At 32.6% G+C, this 19,199-nt stretch overlaps 1 protein-coding gene across 1 annotated transcript; it reads left to right on the forward strand.

Annotated features, from left to right (window-relative positions):
• The first annotated feature begins 5,786 nt into the window (after positions 1-5,786).
• On the forward strand, positions 5,787-7,500 carry LOC134276674 (uncharacterized). The gene is made up of 2 exons (XM_062758950.1): positions 5,787-5,977; positions 6,261-7,500. Exon 2 carries the CDS (start codon positions 6,265-6,267, stop codon positions 7,498-7,500), a length of 1,236 nt encoding a protein of 411 aa, XP_062614934.1. The 5' UTR covers positions 5,787-5,977; positions 6,261-6,264.
• Positions 7,501-19,199: the final 11,699 nt, after the last annotated feature.

A 19,199-nucleotide genomic window follows, 5' to 3' on the forward strand; every position in this document is an offset into this window, starting at 1 on the left:
GTTTCCTATAGAATTAATTCTGTCTGTAACCCGATGAAAACCCGGTGATCCGAAAGAAAACCCGATGATCCGAAAGTCCATGTACCATAAGTGCAGCATTTTTTTTTTAAACAAGTTTATTAAAAGACTTATTTAAATAAACATTATGGAAACATCGTACAAATAAAATTAATCAACGGATTGAGTTAAGAGACTTTGTTTCAATAAATTGATTTATATGAATTTTATTTAAATTCAAGCAGGGAAATGATCTTTTTTAAAATCCATAAATTGTACAATTATTTAATTGATTTAGGAAAAAAAATCGTTTATGAGTGTAGTTCACACAAGGTATGACAGACTCCCGAAAATAGATACTGTTTGACACAAGGTGAGAGAGCAGTTCAGGTGTTGAAGGTGAACACACACGGGCCGAGCTGCCGTTTAGGGGGATAGGGGAGAAGGGGGAGGGGGTGTTGACCGCACGGAAAGGCAGTGTGCTGATTAGAGAGGTTAACTGGCAAGGAAATCTCTTCGATTTGACACTGATTATATTTTCAGTTTATTTTCACGCCGAAAAGGTAAGCTGTTAAAAGTCAATGTTTTTCCTGTTTATTATTTTTAGATTACCTAATGTCAGATAAAATTAATGAAAAACTTCTATTTTATAGTAACTGCCATGGTGTGATAAATCGGGTAGAGCATGTTCATGCATTACATTTTATTTTTTTATTATATTTTTTTTAATTTAGACATAATAAGGAATTTAACTAATTAGACAGTGATCAAAATAAATTTAAAAAATTGAGCCTATACAGACAAAATCAATGTTAAAGTTGTCTTAAATGCTTCGTTATTATTTTTTTTAAATCAAAATTTTAAATAAATGTGCATACATGCAGATCGGAGGCGAAAACACATACCTAATATTACCAGACGATTGATCGGAAGAAAATGAATATTGCTTTTAAAAAAAGATACATATCAATCCCCTGCTAATTATTAATTTTTTTTTTGGGGGGGGGGGGGTTACGTATACACCGTGACTTTCCGAAAATCATCCTCTACTGACTCTGACTAATTTAAGAAAATCTTATAAATATTTAATTTTGACCAAAAAAAAATCATACAGTCCGATGAATTAAACAAAAACAAAAGGGAATCGATTATTTCATTTTAAAAAAATAATTTTGATTCTCTGCTTGAATATGATATGATTATTTTCTTAATTTAATTTATTATTAATTATTTATTTATTAATTATATCATTCATATATTTATTCTTTTACTTCCACGCTTTAATATTTCTTTTAATGATGAAAAACTAAGGGATAAAACTTTTTTTTCTCTTTCTTGGATAAAATAATCTTATTTTAGTTAACGAAACGAAAAAGAAACTCGGAATACCTCGGTAGTTTCTTCCTGTAGTAAAGATAAAAAGCGAGGGTTTCCGATTATACACGATAAACGCAAAACACGATACATGATCATTGAACCTGATAAACGATCAACACGATAAAAGCAAAACACGATAAACGGAAAAGACGATAAAAACGCAAAACACGATAAACGGAAAACAAGATACGATAGGATACACGCACGATACGATAGGATACACGCACGATAGGACACGATAGAATTGTAAAGAATAACGATGCGGGTACTGTACTACGAGAAAGCAACGGAAAATAGACAAGCAAAAAGGGGAGATTTTTTAAAATTGAATTTATTTTAATTAAGTTGTTTTATTATCACAGAACTTTATCGAATGTAGGTCATTAACAAATTCGCAAGGGCATACCCTAGTTGAAATTAAAAATTCAAGCAATTAATTGTTTTTGAACACTTTTTAGTTACTGAAAAGTGTTGCTGCTTTGAATAGAATTCGCGTTTTAATATCTAAATTTTCAAGTAAATAGGCCAATGTCGAAATATGTTTGATTTTTACCAAATATTTTGAGTACTTATAAAATCACGCCCTCGATTTAAAGAAAGCAGCAGCACTTTTCATGTTTAAGAAAAATATCCTTTATCTATATTCAAAAAAATGGCTCAGATCTATGCAGTGTATGCCCTTGCGAAAGTACGATTTTATGAGGCATCTCGATGTAAAATAAACGTAGACTGTATATAAAAACACGGCATAATTAATAAAATACATTCTCTTGGTAGTTAGTTAATAATTACACTAAACGAAGAATAAACATTGGTATTAGTCGACTTTTTAAAACCTGTAAATAATATTCCTTCTAATGATAAAAGGCATTTTTCATTGTTTAAAAATTCCTCAATCTGCCTCTCACAGCACATGAAATAAGTCATTTTTACCAATATGTCGTCATGTTTACAAGTTCATCGCAATCACATCCAAAGTCAGTTAAAGTGCCCCAAAAAGTATAATAAGAAACGGATGAGGATTTTTAACTAGGAATACAAAGGAAATGTTTTAATTTTGATAGAACAATATTTGAATGATCAGAAAACACAGATGATAGCTTTTGAAAGGGGGTGTTATATTCTGCACACATCATATCCAATGTAATTTTTGCAGTGAATTACGTTATTTCTTACGATATTATTAAAAATTAAAATTATTTATTACGAAAACATTCAAAATGATGTTTCAAGTAGTTGTATTTGATAGAGATAAAATAACTATCCAATTAAAAAAAATGTTGTAATTTAAAATTAATTAAAAAAAAAATAACTTTCAGTATATTAAACATTATTCCCTATTTACATATAATGAATCCACGTAAAAAAAATTGATTTTGAGAAAATAGCATCTTATTTTTTCTTTGATTAGACTCGCATAGTCAAATTAACAAAAAATTTGTATGTACTTACGTGAGTATACCTTTTACAAAATGACTCTCAAGTTTTTGCACTTTGAAATTCAGTGTAAACGTTTATTTTGAGACAGAAACAAACTGCCTTCTTTGTAACGTAATTCACATTCATCACTAAAATCAAATCTAATGATTTTTATTTCTTAAACAACTGCATTGTTACAAATTAGAATACAGAAAATCATTATAAATATTGCACTAGCTTTGCAATAGACATCATAAGTATATATATCTAGATTGTTATAATTGTAAAACATCAAATAAAGTCATATTTCACACACCCTGTTACATGTCAGATGAAATAAAAAGCTGTATATTCTGAAAGTCTGATAATCTAAACATTATATCTACACGATTTCTGGCATCTCACTTAAGTTTGGTGGGATAAAGCATTAAATTTTATTTCAAAACCAATATATATTATCAAACAAACAATGTAACGTAATTCACATACCAGATTGTAAGTATCGATATTAAAAAAAATAAATTTAAGTTTACTTAAAAATTTTTATTGTAATCAATAAGTGTCCTCCTTGAATGTGAAAGTCTGAAATACTGTATAGCTGTGTTTTGTAATGTTAATTTTGTTCCATGTCTTACCGTGGTAGGAGAGGCAGAGATTGACCAATCAAAATCTGACCAATTAAAATCTAACAAATGAAATTCTGACCATGCGGTGCGTTACTCTGCCTTTTCTCCCATCTACATCCTTGGAGGACGGACGTTGTTTCAAAGTTTGTTATTTATTTTATCAAGATTTTGGTGAGTAAATTTATTTCATTATGTCTTCTATGAGTAAAACTTCAGTTGTCATTCTTGGACACTCAATTGTGCGTCGTTTTCATGAATTCTTGAAAGATGGTGACATTAGATATTCTGCGAGCCTTGGTCTGGGAGAAACGCATTCCGTTCTGTACAGGGGTGTGGGTGGAAGAAAGGTTCGTGATGTAATATCTAAGGATATGGAGAGCGTATTTGCTTTAGGTCCAGATGTAGTTGTTCTAATGATTGGGGAGAACGATATTAGTCCTAGTACCGACGCTACCTTGTTAGCTGCAGAAATTGAATCTGTGGTATCGGTAATGCATCGCCGCTATAAAGTTGCAAAAATAATTGTTTGTAAATTATTGCCACGATTTGGTGTTCGTTTTGGGTACAATAATATTGCAGACAAAGTAAACGCAATATTGAGAGATGCATTGCCAGCACTGGGTTACTGCGTATTTTGGGAACATGGGAATTATTTCGTTTCTCCCCGTGAAGGAGACTGCAGTCGTAAATTTGTTCATGACGGAGTTCATCTGAACAGTTCATTTATATAGGAGTATAAGGGGAGCTTTAATTTCAGCGAGAAAATAGATATACATCTAAGTCATAAAAGTTTGTCAACATTTTGTTACTTTTATTGTTCGTCAATTTTTCAGATAGATATTCTTTGAAATTATACAACAATTTGTTATTTTAACAGACTGAGTACGATAGGCATTTAGGATGTCTAATAATGTAAAACGGATTTATCCTTTTTCTGTGAAGAAAATTCGGTTGGAAAAAGTATCAGCAAATTGATTGTTTTGTTGTTGGTTTAATTTTTACAGTACTTTAGGCAGATACTAAGTACAAGTTTCAGGCAGTTTTTTGGTACTTGCCAAGTTTCAACCCATTTGGGTTTTTTCATTTTGGTTTCAGCTTTTACCATGCAGATGGCGATTTTTTCCATCGTTTTTCTATTTGATATCTAGGAATGTATTTTAAAGCATTCCAGATTTATCCTTTTTCTGTGAAGTAAATTCGTTGGAAGAATGTCTGCCAATTAGTTTGTTTCGGTATTAGTTGATTACTAAAATATTGTGAATTTTTTCAGTACTTTAGGCAAGTCCTAAGTACAAGTTTCAGGCAGTCTTTTGTACTTGCCAAGTTTAAACCCGTTTGGGTTTTTTCATTTTAGTTTCAGCTTTTACCATGCATATGGCGATTTTTTCCATCGGTTTTTATTTGATGTCTATGAATGTATTTCAATGCATTCCAGATCGACTTATCCTTTTTCTGTGAAGGAAAATCGTTCGAAATTGTCTGCCAATTCGTTTGTTTCGGTATAAGTTGATTACTAAAATATTGTGAAATTCTACAGTACTTTAGGCAAGTCCTAAGTACAAGTTTCAGGCAGTCTTTTGTACTTGCCAAGTTTGTACCCATACGGGTCTTTTCATTTTAGTTTCAACTTTTACCCCGGCGATTTATTTTCCATCGCTTGTTTATTTGATAAGTCTAGAAGTGCATGTTGATGCCTTCCAGATTTATCCTTTTTCTGTATAAAAAGAAAACAATTTGTTGGAAAAATATCTGCCAATTTGTTTGTTTCGGTATTAGTTGATTACTAAAATATTGTGAATTTTTACAGTACTTTAGGCAAGTCCTAGGTACAAGTTTCTGGCAGTCTTTTGTACTTGACATTTAGCCGTTTTGGTTTTTAATTCATGTTAGGCCCACTTTTACCTTGATGATTTTTATATCGATTTCAACAACAAGTTGATTTACCTAATCATGTTCGATTCAATGGTCCAGATTATGGAGGAATTAAAATTAAAAAAAAAAAAAAAAAATCATTTTTGAAGGTACAAGTTTACTGTTTGTATTTGCTATCCCCTTTATATGATATTGAGTCTTGTACAAATAGTGGTTTTTCATTATTCATTTATTAAGGTTTTATTGTTCTGCAACTGCGCTTAGATACATTACAAGCCCTTCAAGTACCTCGTTTGTAGTAGTGATGAAAACAATTAACAACAGCCGAACAGGTTGTTATCTGTGGGAAAGGCACTACAGCCTTCTTGGGAATTTGACACGGTGCGAGGGTTGTCGGCTTCAAAGGTGGTGATTTATAACTTATGTCAACTTTTCGTTTTATGTGGCGGATAGTTCTTACTGATCAGCAGCGGCTTAGTAATGTTGACTAATGGCTTTTGCAGTCGCACAATGGGTGCTTTTATTGGCTTACGGCAATTCGGGAAATACAGATCTGTTCCAAAACACTTTTGGTTCTACTATTTACTCTATTTCCGGAAAATTTTTGTCAACAACTGTAGGTGATACAGGGTGTTTTATCGAGAAGCGGCAGAATCAATGAAGTGAAAAATTAATTGAAGGAAAAGGTTCATCACTTTCTAGTTTGTTGTATTAGATTTACACATTGTACTGAGCGATGAAAGTGGTTATATAATGTAATGTTAAATATCAATATGCTCAAATACGTTGTCATGTAGGCTAACTGACTCTTACAGTTGGGGCCTACACTGGCTGCAGTGAGGTCTTACAATTCTTGTTCATTGTCAATTAAGGCCGAAGCCTTTTACAGTTTATATTTATACATAACATAATATATTGGATACATACTTCTTCCTTAATTTTAAATTTATATAGGTATATATTTACCAGCATTATGCCAGGCAAAAGGAATAAAGCCCAACAGTCCAAAACAAGTCAGGTGAAAAGACCACGTCGTGCACAGAACGGAACTGGAGAGTCCACTACCAATGATGCTGTGGCTGTCGATACAAGCACTCAACCCCTTGATGTTCCTCCTGAAACCTTGGCTGCATTAACCCAAACCATAACAAAGGCAGTCACGGAGCAGGTGTTAGCAGAGATAAAACCATTACTGCAACATCAGGGGAGTATCTCTGTTCATAATATGGGGGGAGAAAGGGGAAATAATGCTTCCACTACATCAAGCAATAGCTTAACAGCAGGTCCTTCTGGGTCAGTTTGTCAAATAACAAATAAGTCAGTGGATGCAAGTATCTCAGGATTGGTATCAGGCGCTGTAATCGAACACAGTTCACAGATTGTAGGTACTGAACTTCCACCTGCAGCAAATGTGGGTAAGAAATCAGGTTTTGTAAGCTCATCAGTACCGATAGAGGCAACTGTTTCTGACAAAATAAAATCTAAAATTTGGTCAAAACAATATGTTGATATGGCTCTGTTGTTAAAAAAGGAAAAGGGGAAAAGTAAGTATTCTATCAAGGTAGAGGAACAGGATCAGACAGGTAAGGTGGTTATCCACAATATGCGATCCACAGATGACGACGAAGTTAGGGATGGTTCGTTATCCCTGCATGACTGGGTAACTGCGTGGAATAGGTATGTGACAATATATTGCATTAAAGATACACTTGCACAGCCAAAGCTTGCAAAACACATGGAATCAGTAAGGCAAATTGCAGAGGAAAAGGGGGACTGGAGAAAATATGATAAGGAGTTCAGGGAACTCATAGAACAAGGTGAGGTAGAATGGGGTGATGTCCATATGGAGATATATGTTAATGCTCGCCTCAAACAATCAGAAAAGAAGTCAAGCAAAATAACACCAGACCGTTCGTCATTTGGTACGTATGAGGAAGTCCCTCAGGGGTCATGCTTTGCCTATCACAAAGCTGGAAGGTTTTGTAGGCTTGGTTCATCATGCAAATTCCAGCACAGATGTTATAACTGTGGTGGCTTCCATCCAATCTACATATGTAAAAAACCAATTCAACGGCCATTTCGTTTCTTGGACAAATCCAGAACCCAAAAACCATTTCAAGGAAATGGCACATCAACCAACACAGGTAATGCTAAATTCTCAAAGCCAACCTATCCCACAAAAGGGTCCAACTCCAGTAAATCCCAGTAGATTAGAGTACTGGTTGGTGGGGTATGACAAGGTAGAAACAGAATTTTTAGTTAATGGTTTTCGATATGGGTTCCACATTGGTTACACAGGGGAAAGTAGAAATACTCTTTCAAAAAATTTAAAATCGGCACTGGACTTACCAGAAGTTATTAGCAAAAAGTTAGAAAAGGAGATAAATTTGGGTAGAATTATGGGTCCTTTCAAAGAGAAACCACTGCCAATTTTAAATTGTTCCCCTTTAGGTCTAGTTAGTAAGAAAACAGAGGGTGAGTACCGTATGATCCATCATTTGTCATATCCGGAAGGTGAGTCTGTCAATGATGGCATACCCGAGGAAGAGTCATTTGTTCAATACTCTTCTGTAGAGGATGCTATTCAAAACATTAAGCAGTGTGGGAAAGGATCATATTGTTGCAAAACAGATATTTCTAATGCATTTCGAATTATCAACTTACATGCATCACAGTTTGAATACTTTGGTTTCACTTGGCAAGGTCATTGGTATTTTGACACATGTCTTCAGATGGGTTGCAGTTCTTCCTGTCGTATATTTGAAAGGTTCAGTACAGCACTTCAGTGGATTGCACAAGAAAAATTAGGAATTAAATTTATGACTCATGTATTAGATGATTTTCTAATTGTTGACAAATCTGCGACAGAGTGCCACAAAAAACTTGTGGCATTTTTAACAGTTTGCGCCGACATAGGTGTACCTATGGCTAAGGATAAGACATTTGGTCCTAACAAGGTAATGACTTTTCTGGGATATGAATTAGACACCGAGATGATGGAGGCAAGGTTACCTATTGATAAAGTTAAAAAATGTAGAGATACAATTGAACAGCTTTTACCAAGCAGAAAGATTACTTTGAAAGACATGCAGTCAGTGATTGGTCTTCTTAATTTTGCGTGTAATGTAGTCTTGCCAGGTAGAGCGTTCTTAAGGCGACTTATCAACACTACTATTGGCATTACAAAAGCATATTATCGCATTAGACTAAACAAAGAAGTAAAAGCAGATTTATGTACTTGGTTAGCCTTCTTGGAAAAATTTAATGGTAGGTCGGTTTTCTTACCAGATAGGTGGGTTGATTCCAATGAATTAAAACTGTATACAGACGCTTCAGGATCTATAGGATACGGGGCAGTGTTAGGTGTGCACTGGTTCTATGGGACTTGGAATGATAATTGGAAAAAATGTAATATTACTCTCTTGGAATTTTACCCAATAGTGTTAGCTCTTAAAGTTTGGAGTCATATTTTTAAAAACAAATGCATTTACTTTTACACAAACAATTATGCCCTTGTGCATATCATTAACAAGCAATCGTCTAAGGATAAAAGTATAATGTATTTGGTTAGAGAGTTAGTGCTAATTTGTCTGCAGTCTAACATTTTGTTTAAAGCTAGGCATCTGGGTACCAAGGAAAATATTCTATGTGATTGCTTGTCTCGTTTGAAGGTGCAGCAGTTCCATCAACTTGCTCCTTGGATGGACAAAGAACCAACGGTGATTCCCAATCTGCCAACATTACCTCCTTAGAACCAGTCTTGAGGAACCTGTTGACTTCAACATTGGCACCAGCTTCCACTCAAGCATATAAACGGGCATGGTCTATTTATAGAAATTTTGCAAACAAATTTGATATGAGTAATGATCTTCCGTTGTCTCAGGAAACTTTGGCTTTGTTTATCTCTTATTTATTTGCTGAAGGTTATGCAGCCTCCTCTATCGTGTCATTTATTTCATCAATAGCATATATACATAAAATTAATAATTTGCCTGACAATACATCATGCTTTCTCATTCAGAAACTATTAAGTTCCTGTCGCAAATCAAGACCTTCAATGGATATTCGTTTACCAATAACCATAGTAGTTCTGCATAAAATTTGTGATGCTTTAGAACATACGATATCGAACATATATAAAAGGGCATTATTTCAAACAATGTTTTTATTGGCTTTTCACGGCTTCCTCAGAATAGGAGAGATAACATCAGTTGGCACTGCTAATAAGGTTTTACAAGTTTCACAGATTACTTTTCAAAAAAGTAAAGTTTTGATTCACTTTCAAAATTATAAACATTCTGATGGTAAAGTTTTTACTCTTACAATTACTGTTTTACAGACTTTTTACTCATTGAAGGAGGATAAGATAAGGTGTTCTAGCTTTGAAAGGATTATGGAAAGAAATTAACCAGTTGATGGGTAACCGGGGTATCAAAATACTTATTGCATTAAAATAAATAAATTTAATTATAAGTTTACTTGAAAATTTTTATTATAATCAATAAGTGTCCTCCTTGAATGTGAAAGTCTGAAATACTGTATAGCTGTGCTTTGTAATGTTAATTTTGTTCCATGTCTTACCGTGGTAGGAGAGGCAGAGATTGACCAATCAAAATCTGACCAATTAAAATCTAACAAATGAAATTCTGACCATGCAGTGCGTTACTCTGCCTTTTCTCCCATCTACATCCTTGGAAGACGGACGTTGTTTCAAAGTTTGTTATTTACCTCCTGCCGCCCCGCCTCCGCCATTTCTTTGTTGTTTAAATTTATGTTTTAGCGTTTTCAGACCCATTTTCATGATTTTTCTGTTAAATCTAAGTGGTAATTACTGTAAATTTGGATTATCTCCCTTTACAAAATTGGTTTTATTTCTCATCTTGATATCTTGTGTCTGCTAAAAATTATATGTCATTATTAATAATACATTTGAGAATTTCAAACAAATTATTAAACGTCACAAAGGTGGCAACACACGACAAACTGTTTTACAGACTTTTTACTCATTGAAGGAGGATAAGATAAGGTGTTCTAGCTTTGAAAGGATTATGGAAAGAAATTAACCAGTTGATGGGTAACCGGGGTATCAAAATACTTATTGCATTAAAATAAAAACATTTAAAGTAAGGAGAATTTTATCAATTAAGTGTGTTCTATGTAGTTCTTTAAACAAATTTTGGACCTTTTCTAGACCCTTTTACTATTGAAAAGATCTGTTTATTTCTGTATTGAGATGTTGGTGATTTTTAGAAAAATTATGAAATGGATACATAATACTTTTTCTTACACGTTAAACCTCTTTTTCCAGGTAGTTATCTCCTTCTTTGGCCCTTTCCCACCACCGAAATTTCTTTCGTGCTCAGCATAATTTATTCTAGTCATTATCTAAGATTAAAGCTGTATTTATATAATGTGTAAATTACGTTACACTGTTTTGGATTACGTAACACTATTATACAGACCTTTTCAGAATTAAACGCTGAGCGAATCAATGTTTTATATTTATGATATCTTAGTAGAACATATACCCTTCATATTCAGAATGAAATTCCAATAGCACTGTTAACGATGAAATAGTTTTATTCGTTTAAAAGTCAAATTTTCAGTTTTAAACTAATTTTTAACACCACTGCCTTAGTCAAAACCGTTCCAGCCTGTAAACTTCCTCTCTATTAGTTCCCGTATGATAAGCGATGACATTGAATTAAGACTCATGGTAATTTTGCGCCTAGTTAAGATTCTTTTACATCAAAAAGAAAGTTGATCATAACGTAATTCACTATAACGTAGTTCACGGATTTCAACTTTAATTCAAATATAAAATTTATTATGACAGTTGAAGGCATTGTCCATGTGTGATTAATAATGGGCACAAGTGTGTATCTCAGTCAGGATATTTGAAGTTCATAGCATTTAGGAACTGTGTGCAAGATCGTGTAACGTAATTCACAATTAAATGCACAAATTGAAAGTTTTCATTTGTCCGTAAATCATTATGTTTTTTTTTATTCTGATAATTTGATGATCAATTTTATCCATGTAACATAACCATTTATGTCAATTACAATTCCGTTAAAGCTGTAAGAAAATCGTAACGTAATCCACTGCATTGAATGGGACATTCATATTTCGCGAAGCAAATTTTTTTTTTTTTTGCTATCGCAGAGAAATTGTAAGTAAAAATGAGTGGTTTATCCCTTCATTGTTATGAAATACAATATTAGGCCTTCTTTTTTGGTATTAGTAAATTATTTTTAAAAACCCGAATACAACCACCCTTGTTTGTGACATCCTGTTTTGATCAAATAAGGGTTATAAATACTTTTGAAAAGTACACGGGATGAATACATCGTAATATCAATATTTTCAAATCGATCATCACTTGTCATAACATTTAACCCATCAAACAACTAGAGATGTGGGGTTATGTCTTCAAAAACCGTTTGTGACATCATAAACTCGTTTTGGGGCACTTTAATTGACTTTGGATGTTCAGTGCTTTGTTTATAATCAGCTACATGGGATTTAAATAGCACCTTTTTTAATGCATTGATAAGTTATTTGGTTGTTTATTATGCTAATACAGTTAGAAGTTGCAAATTATTTCATTTTCATGTATTATGAGAAATACATTAAAGTCATATCTTTTGTGACGTCACAGTAAACCTTTCCCGTATAAATTAGGCCCCGCCCCCTTTTTCAAGCCTTAACAATGTTGCTTATTATTATTATTTTACAATTATCGACCCTTGTGTTGAAAATATTTTGTTATTCACCAGAAAAATATCAATAATAACCGCGGATTGTTTTTCGCCTCGGTAAATCTTTTTTTTAAGGTATAAGTATTATTGACGTTTTCGCTTCAATGTATGTCATAAAACAATGTGGTTTTACGGGCAATACTCTTGCCCGATCCTTAATATGCTAAAGCAATGATTTTGCGTTTTAAGGCTAATATAGTTAAGGAAACGTGCGTGCTTACATGTAGGTTCCACTTGCAGTTTAAGGATTGTCTTTAATCGACTGTATATTGATGTCTCGGCTCCCTTGTGTAAGTGGCAGTTGTCAGATCATAAAAAAATTGTCAGTATTTTTGTTTTTGTGTCCTCTATAACAATACGAGGGATTATCAAACAGGTTCGTGGACTGTAAGGCTATAAAACTATTACTACTAGTCTTTGCTTTTAAAATTTATACGGAACATAAACAAAAGAAATGTTGAAAATTTTAGATTGATAAGTTCCTTATTTGAGAAATTATTATAAAATAAAAACCACATCATATACCTGGTAATCATCTGGCGCCTTCGCCGTTTAGTTTCATGATGTCCGACAACGTACGTCATTATTTTTTAAATGTCCGTTTCTTCTAACTCACATTCTTAATGTAGAATCACAAATTTTTGTGGGGTTTAATTTTCGTTCTTTTCGAGGTATGAAGAAACACACAAATTCATGTCCATCACGAAATGATAAATGTTGTATACATTGTACATACCTTCTCAACAATTCTATATCGACGAAATCAAATCCCCACGGACCAAGAGGTTTTCTTCAAACCAAGAAAATTTGACCCTACGAAAATATGTGATTTTACTGTATTTTGATTAGATTATTAGTTTTCTGACTACAATGTATATTCAGCTTTTGAAATATGTTCCTCGTTAGTATTTTTCGATCCCAGTTAGTTTTTTTATCCGTATGTTCAACATGTTAAAACATTGTACTTCAATTAAAAGATAAGAAGATGCTTTTTGTTCATGTTGTGTTATAAAGTCTTTGTTATGTACAATGCGTGCATTAATTCTACATTTACCTACATTGTTTCAGGTTTCAGGTATATCAAATATCGTATTAATGATGGCTGATGTTCGTTATATAGACAAGAAAACAAATCACAAAGTACCTTTTCCGGTGATTTTTAAAAGTTTATGTAACGAAGAACTACAATGTGTCCGAAGAGAAAGGTAACACTTTTACATTTTAAAAACTTCGCAAAAACTCGAGCTATTTATACGAAACTGATATTATTCGAAAGGTTTTAAAGTGCGCTTTAGGGAAGGGAAGCGGGTGAAAGGACGTCACTTAGAGAACGTCATTAATTATTGAAATGACAGGTTGTAACTATGTATTTGAAATTGCTAAAATAATATTCTTTTGACGTATCATTTTCTTTCTTTTTTTTTTTTTTAAGATTTTTTCAGAATTTTTTTTTTCATAAATAACAATAATGCATGAACAGTACAAAAATAATAATAGAGAAACATGATTATCTATATGTTGTTAAATACATCAATTGTTTACATATTTATGCCTTAGTTATTACATAAATAATAATAAACAACTCGCAGTTTTTTTCGATTATTCTATTTTTTATAGTGCATATACATATAATGAAATAATGTTTTTTTAAGACAAAGGGCTGTAGAGTATAAAATACAATATATATACTGAAACAGAGTTGAACTTGCAATTATGATCCATCGGGGTCCTAAACCCACAATTTTTTTTTATTTAAATTAAGCAATCAGATTAAATTTACAAGTTTGTTTTATATGTTTTCATATTTTGATATAAATTCATCAACCTTAAATATGCATTCTAAAATTTCAAAAGTGTTACCTTTCTTTTTTGACTTCCTGAAAGAAGACGTACCAAATCCTTGTATTCTAATAATGAAATTACAAATCATTTTGTTTTCTCTCAACATTTAAATATCTTAAAAGCATTTACAAAAGAAATACGCTATGTTTATAATAAGTAATTTAAATGTTTTTTTTTCTTGAAAGTTTACATTTATTACAAAGGTGAAGACTGCATATCCTGGAGTTCTAGCATGGCTTGCCTACATTACTACGTGTAACTGTACGCTTAATTCAAAAGAATTTGTAAACCATGTAAGGGATTGCAAAACAACTCGTCGTGAAATGGATTGAGAACCCAATGTACAAAGAACCTCGAAGATGGTAAACATAACAATGACTATTTACTTGATTGATTGATTTAGCATGGATGAAACTTTAGAAAAATATACTTAGTTTATAAAATGCCAGTGTGATATATTTTGAAACTATAAGATATTTCATAAATACCTCAAGTACAGTGTACGTACTTTTGTTTTTTTATGTCTTTTGATTAAATAGCATTATAAATGTAAGATTTAATATTAGTTTCTATTGTTCTATTGTTTCTTTTTGATTTCTTATAACTCTAAACATTAATATACATTTATGCTATTTAAGAAATATTGTTTTTGGCATTTTCAAATAGGAAACAAACGATCGCTTTCTACGCTAAGTACTGAAAAGCAATATGAATGCTCTTGCCGTTGGGGCTATTGTGATGTGTGGAACTGTTGAATTGAATTTCAGGAAAGGCTATCATAAAGACACTGGTGTTTTTTCGGGAAACAACTGTTGGTTAGACAACTCAACTAAGGGACCTAGTTCCCTAGTGTCTTTGTGAGTAGCTATGGTGTATTATTGTGTTTGGAGGACTTCAATTAATAGAGTCATTACCTTTTAAAGTGTGTTTTGGGTAGTTGCAGACAGTATCAGGTAATAACAAAATTGTTCAACTTGGTTAAAACACTTTTGATTTGTCTTCAGCAACAGAAATGAGTTTGCATAGCACAGCTCAACGCAGTTTTTAGGCTCACATTGTTTTTCGCACAAATTTAGGTCTCATTCATTTTGCATCATGAAATGAACATTATCTACCTTTAATACTAGCCATAACCCTAATATGTATTTCACGTTAAAGGTACATATTCTTTATATATTTATTATCTTAAAGTTTGAAAGTCGATGTTTTAAATGAGGCTGCATTAATAAACGACATGATGTTACATCCGTATGATTTCACCATAATTATTTACAAATTAAAATAATCCAGCTTTCTTTGATAGTATTTAGTTGTAATTTTCAAATTGACATCTTATAGCTATGTTTTTTTCGAAGGACTTTGCACATGCATTTTCTATACTCGTCATGGATTTTTCGAAATTCAGCGCCGAAAATTGACAATGCTGCATGAAGAAATCAAGCCAAAAGACAGGATAAAAGAGTATTGTTAAAATTTTCTAATAGTAAGTTGTTACCATTGAAAAGAAATTTCTTTTACATTTACAGTCTGAAATGTTAGAGTTTTGCGATCGGATGTATTTTTCATGATGCTAGATTAATGGTAACCAAAAAATGCCAGCTTTTTAACATGAAAGTCAGTAAAACAAATGAAAAATACTAATATAATCTTACGCTTTATCGAGTCATGTTATACAGAATTACGAAAGTTACATGATTTGTTTTTGAGTCACTGCAAGGCAAAGAACTGCTTTAAAAAGAACAGATACAAAGATCGCTACATTTTACGAGAAAACGCAAAAAAAACATTTGAGAACTATCACAATTCATCAGCAAAGAGCATAATTTTCAAAATCCTACCAATAAATATTTGTGAATTATGTTTTAAGTTAGTTAAATATACATAAAGTAAGTCAGAAATCACTTTTAAAATATAGTTTGTTGCTGACGTTACAAAATTTCTCATAATAACAATGTGACCTTAATTTGTGTGAAATACCATGTGAGTTTAAAAAAGTGCGTGAAGCTGTAAGGTTTGCATCTTTGATTGATTTGTTTATAGGTGATTCTTTTGTTATTGTTCGTCTTTGTTAGATTTGACAATCATTATCCATACTGGGCCAAGGAAAAGGTGTATATTTAGGTCGTAGAGAAGAATAATGTTGCGTATATTCTGCACAAAACATGAACGTCAATTGTAGTTGATCATGTTATATATACATGTTTTTTTTTAATACAGCATGTACAGTGAGATATGCCAATTCGAAAGGTACAGGGAGAAAAAAGTATTTGTATAAACACCCCTACTAATGTGTTCGGAACCTTTTATTTTTCCGTGTTCTGCAAATTATAAAACCCGATGAGTTCAGAGTAGCCCTGGCAGTGGCTCTGGCGAGAGTAAGCGAGACTTTAGCGAGATAGGGTATATTATTCACGGAAATGCGGCTAGGAAGTGACTAGCACGTGGAGGCATGGTAAACAGACTAGTTATTTCGTGACATTGTACCAAGACAATAACAGAAACAAACTTGATCAGATTAACCCCAGTAAAAGGTTTACGAAGTCTGAAAATACAGTCAATAAAAAGAAGACTTTATTTGTTTTGGCGTGCTTGTCATGGCCATTTAATAATAAATTAGATATAACACAATGTATGCGCCGATCATTATGATTATATGGCAGCATAGGTAAATGAATATAGATGATGAGCAAGAGAAATACCACCTTGATCCAAGGAGTCTGGAAAAAACAGTACCCCCCGGAGACAGCATTCTTTGCAAAATTATGCCTAACAAAGTCAATAGCCACAGGCAACTGGAACATTGAAGGTCCGCAAAGCACATCAACAAGCTGGTGGATCCTATTCAAGATTCGATCCATGCCATGACGCTGAAACGAGAAATTAAAAGAAAACGAAAAAACAACCGGAAAAAAAAAACAGTTGTAATGAAAATGCATTAGAAGAATGGCAGAGGTGCTAAAGGGGGATAAAATATAAAATTAAGGGGAGGGAGGGTGGGTTTTAAAAAATCTTTGCGTCTGCTTCGTTCAATTTACAGATTCAAAAGGAATATTCTAGAAGACATGCGCATACAAGAAATATCAAGAATTTTTTAAGCACCGAGCCCGATGATTTATGACGTTCAATGTTAAGAAACTAAGAGTTATCTATCTTTGCATGTAAAACATTAAGCTGCACGAAATAACCAGGTTTATCCATATTGGATAAACCCCATTATTTCGTGACATTGTACCAAGACAATAACAGAAACAAACTTGATCAGATTAACCCCAGTAAAAGGTTTACGAAGTCTGAAAATACAGTCAATAAAAAGAAGACTTTATTTGTTTTGGCGTGCTTGTCATGGCCATTTAATAATAAATTAGATATAACACAATGTATGCGCCGATCATTATGATTATATGGCAGCATAGGTAAATGAATATAGATGATGAGCAAGAGAAATACCACCTTGATCCAAGGAGTCTGGAAAAAACAGTACCCCCCGGAGACAGCATTCTTTGCAAAATTATGCCAAATGGGTCAAGGGACAAAGTCACGTGACCCATCCGCCACAAACTAAAATTGGGGCGGCAATTTTGCGGCCCAAAGTAACAACAGCACAAATCGTGCACAAATTAGGTACAAATCGTACCAAAATATATGTATTAAGCCAAATGAGTCAAGGGACATAGTCGCATGACCCATCCGTCTCAAACTAAAATTGGCACCCAGATCAACAATAAAAGCACAAATCGTGCACAAATTAGGTACAAATCGCACCAAATGACCAAATTGGTAAGTGAAAGGCACAAATTGCGCCTTAAGATTGAAATTTGAAAATTAATGCAAATTGCATTGAAAATGATAAATGTGCAACTCGCACACAATGGGGCTCATGACAAGCATCGCAGAAATGTTCACAAAACAAAATTACACAATTGATATCATTTCTCAAAGTATAAATAAAATTGTTTCCCAAATCTGAAAAACTCCAGTATCTCCCTTGCAATGCGTCCTAATATGTGGATAACTGATTGATGCACCACGACCCTTAAACTTACTTACCACAAATGTAGCACATGCACTATTAATCCTATGTCTACACTTCTGTCATTCTAAATTTGCAAGGCAATTTAACATTTATTTTGAGGCAAATTATGTGACCATATATGTAATAAAAGTTTGTGGGAATACTAAGTAAATGTCAAAGCAATATTTGAATTGCAAAGTTGTGTCATAATATAAAACATATATATAAACAGAAGGTAAATTTACAACAATGGTCTTATGTAAGATTTGCAGGCTGCTGACTGTAGGGTTTTATCAATTTATCGATACGTATCAATATACAAGAAACATATCGTATCGAAAATTTACTTCCAATACGTATCGGACAGGCATTTTTTCTTCTAATTCTGTTAAAAAGATTGGAACTTCAATCATCAAAGATCATATTTCACTAATTAAATCTGTTAAATAATCATTCAATTTTTTAAGGCAATAACACAGTTTTTAGAATTATTACTAAAGCATAGACAATTTTAATTTAAAATGTTGATAGTCATTAAAAGTTTTGATTTGATAGTCATTAAAAGTTTTAATTTGAGGTGTAAGTTGTAATGACAATGAAACAATTTTTATGAAATTCATACGTTAAATGATTTATAAGCCTTTTATGATTGACTTGTAATAGAATCCAATATATCGCATATATATATCTTTAGAAAAAAAAATTATTGTATCGTATGTATCTAATTTTTTTTCAATTTTGCTCAATACACAGCCCTGGCGCCCAACTGCCACCTTCCGATCTGCGTAATATTTTCCTCTGTAAACACTTTTGTATACAAGTGGGTTGCAACCCCAATGTGAAAAATCAGTACGTCTTAACTTCAGTTGACTGAATATTCAAAAACTGCAAAGCTTTGTTTAAAGTTTATACAATGTATAACGACCATATTTTGTACCTAAGAAATAAATAGTCCAATATTTTAAATCATGGTAGCAAAATATTTTGATTGATTAATTTTTATTGTTCTACGCCAAGTCGGCAATATTTTAGTTATAATTTGAAGATGTTGTCAAACAAAAATGTTCCAACAAGGAATTTACATGTTGATTACTAACCAATTAATTGCACCCTGATTTTAATATTAAAGTCTATGGACAGCGCATTGGTGTTTGAAAGATATTTTAAGAAGTAATCTGAATTTCAAACTAATCCGAGTATTATCTCTTGATGAAAATATGCGTTTGTTTGTTTATTAAAATATGATATAAAGTGAATAATACCGAAGAAATTTAGATAAATAATTTTTTTCTT

This window comes from Saccostrea cucullata, unplaced genomic scaffold, assembly GCF_032062105.1.
Source record: "Saccostrea cucullata isolate Sc308-1 unplaced genomic scaffold, CSIRO_AGI_Scuc_v1 ctg2324, whole genome shotgun sequence".
In the NCBI taxonomy this organism is placed as follows: domain Eukaryota; kingdom Metazoa; phylum Mollusca; class Bivalvia; order Ostreida; family Ostreidae; genus Saccostrea; species Saccostrea cuccullata.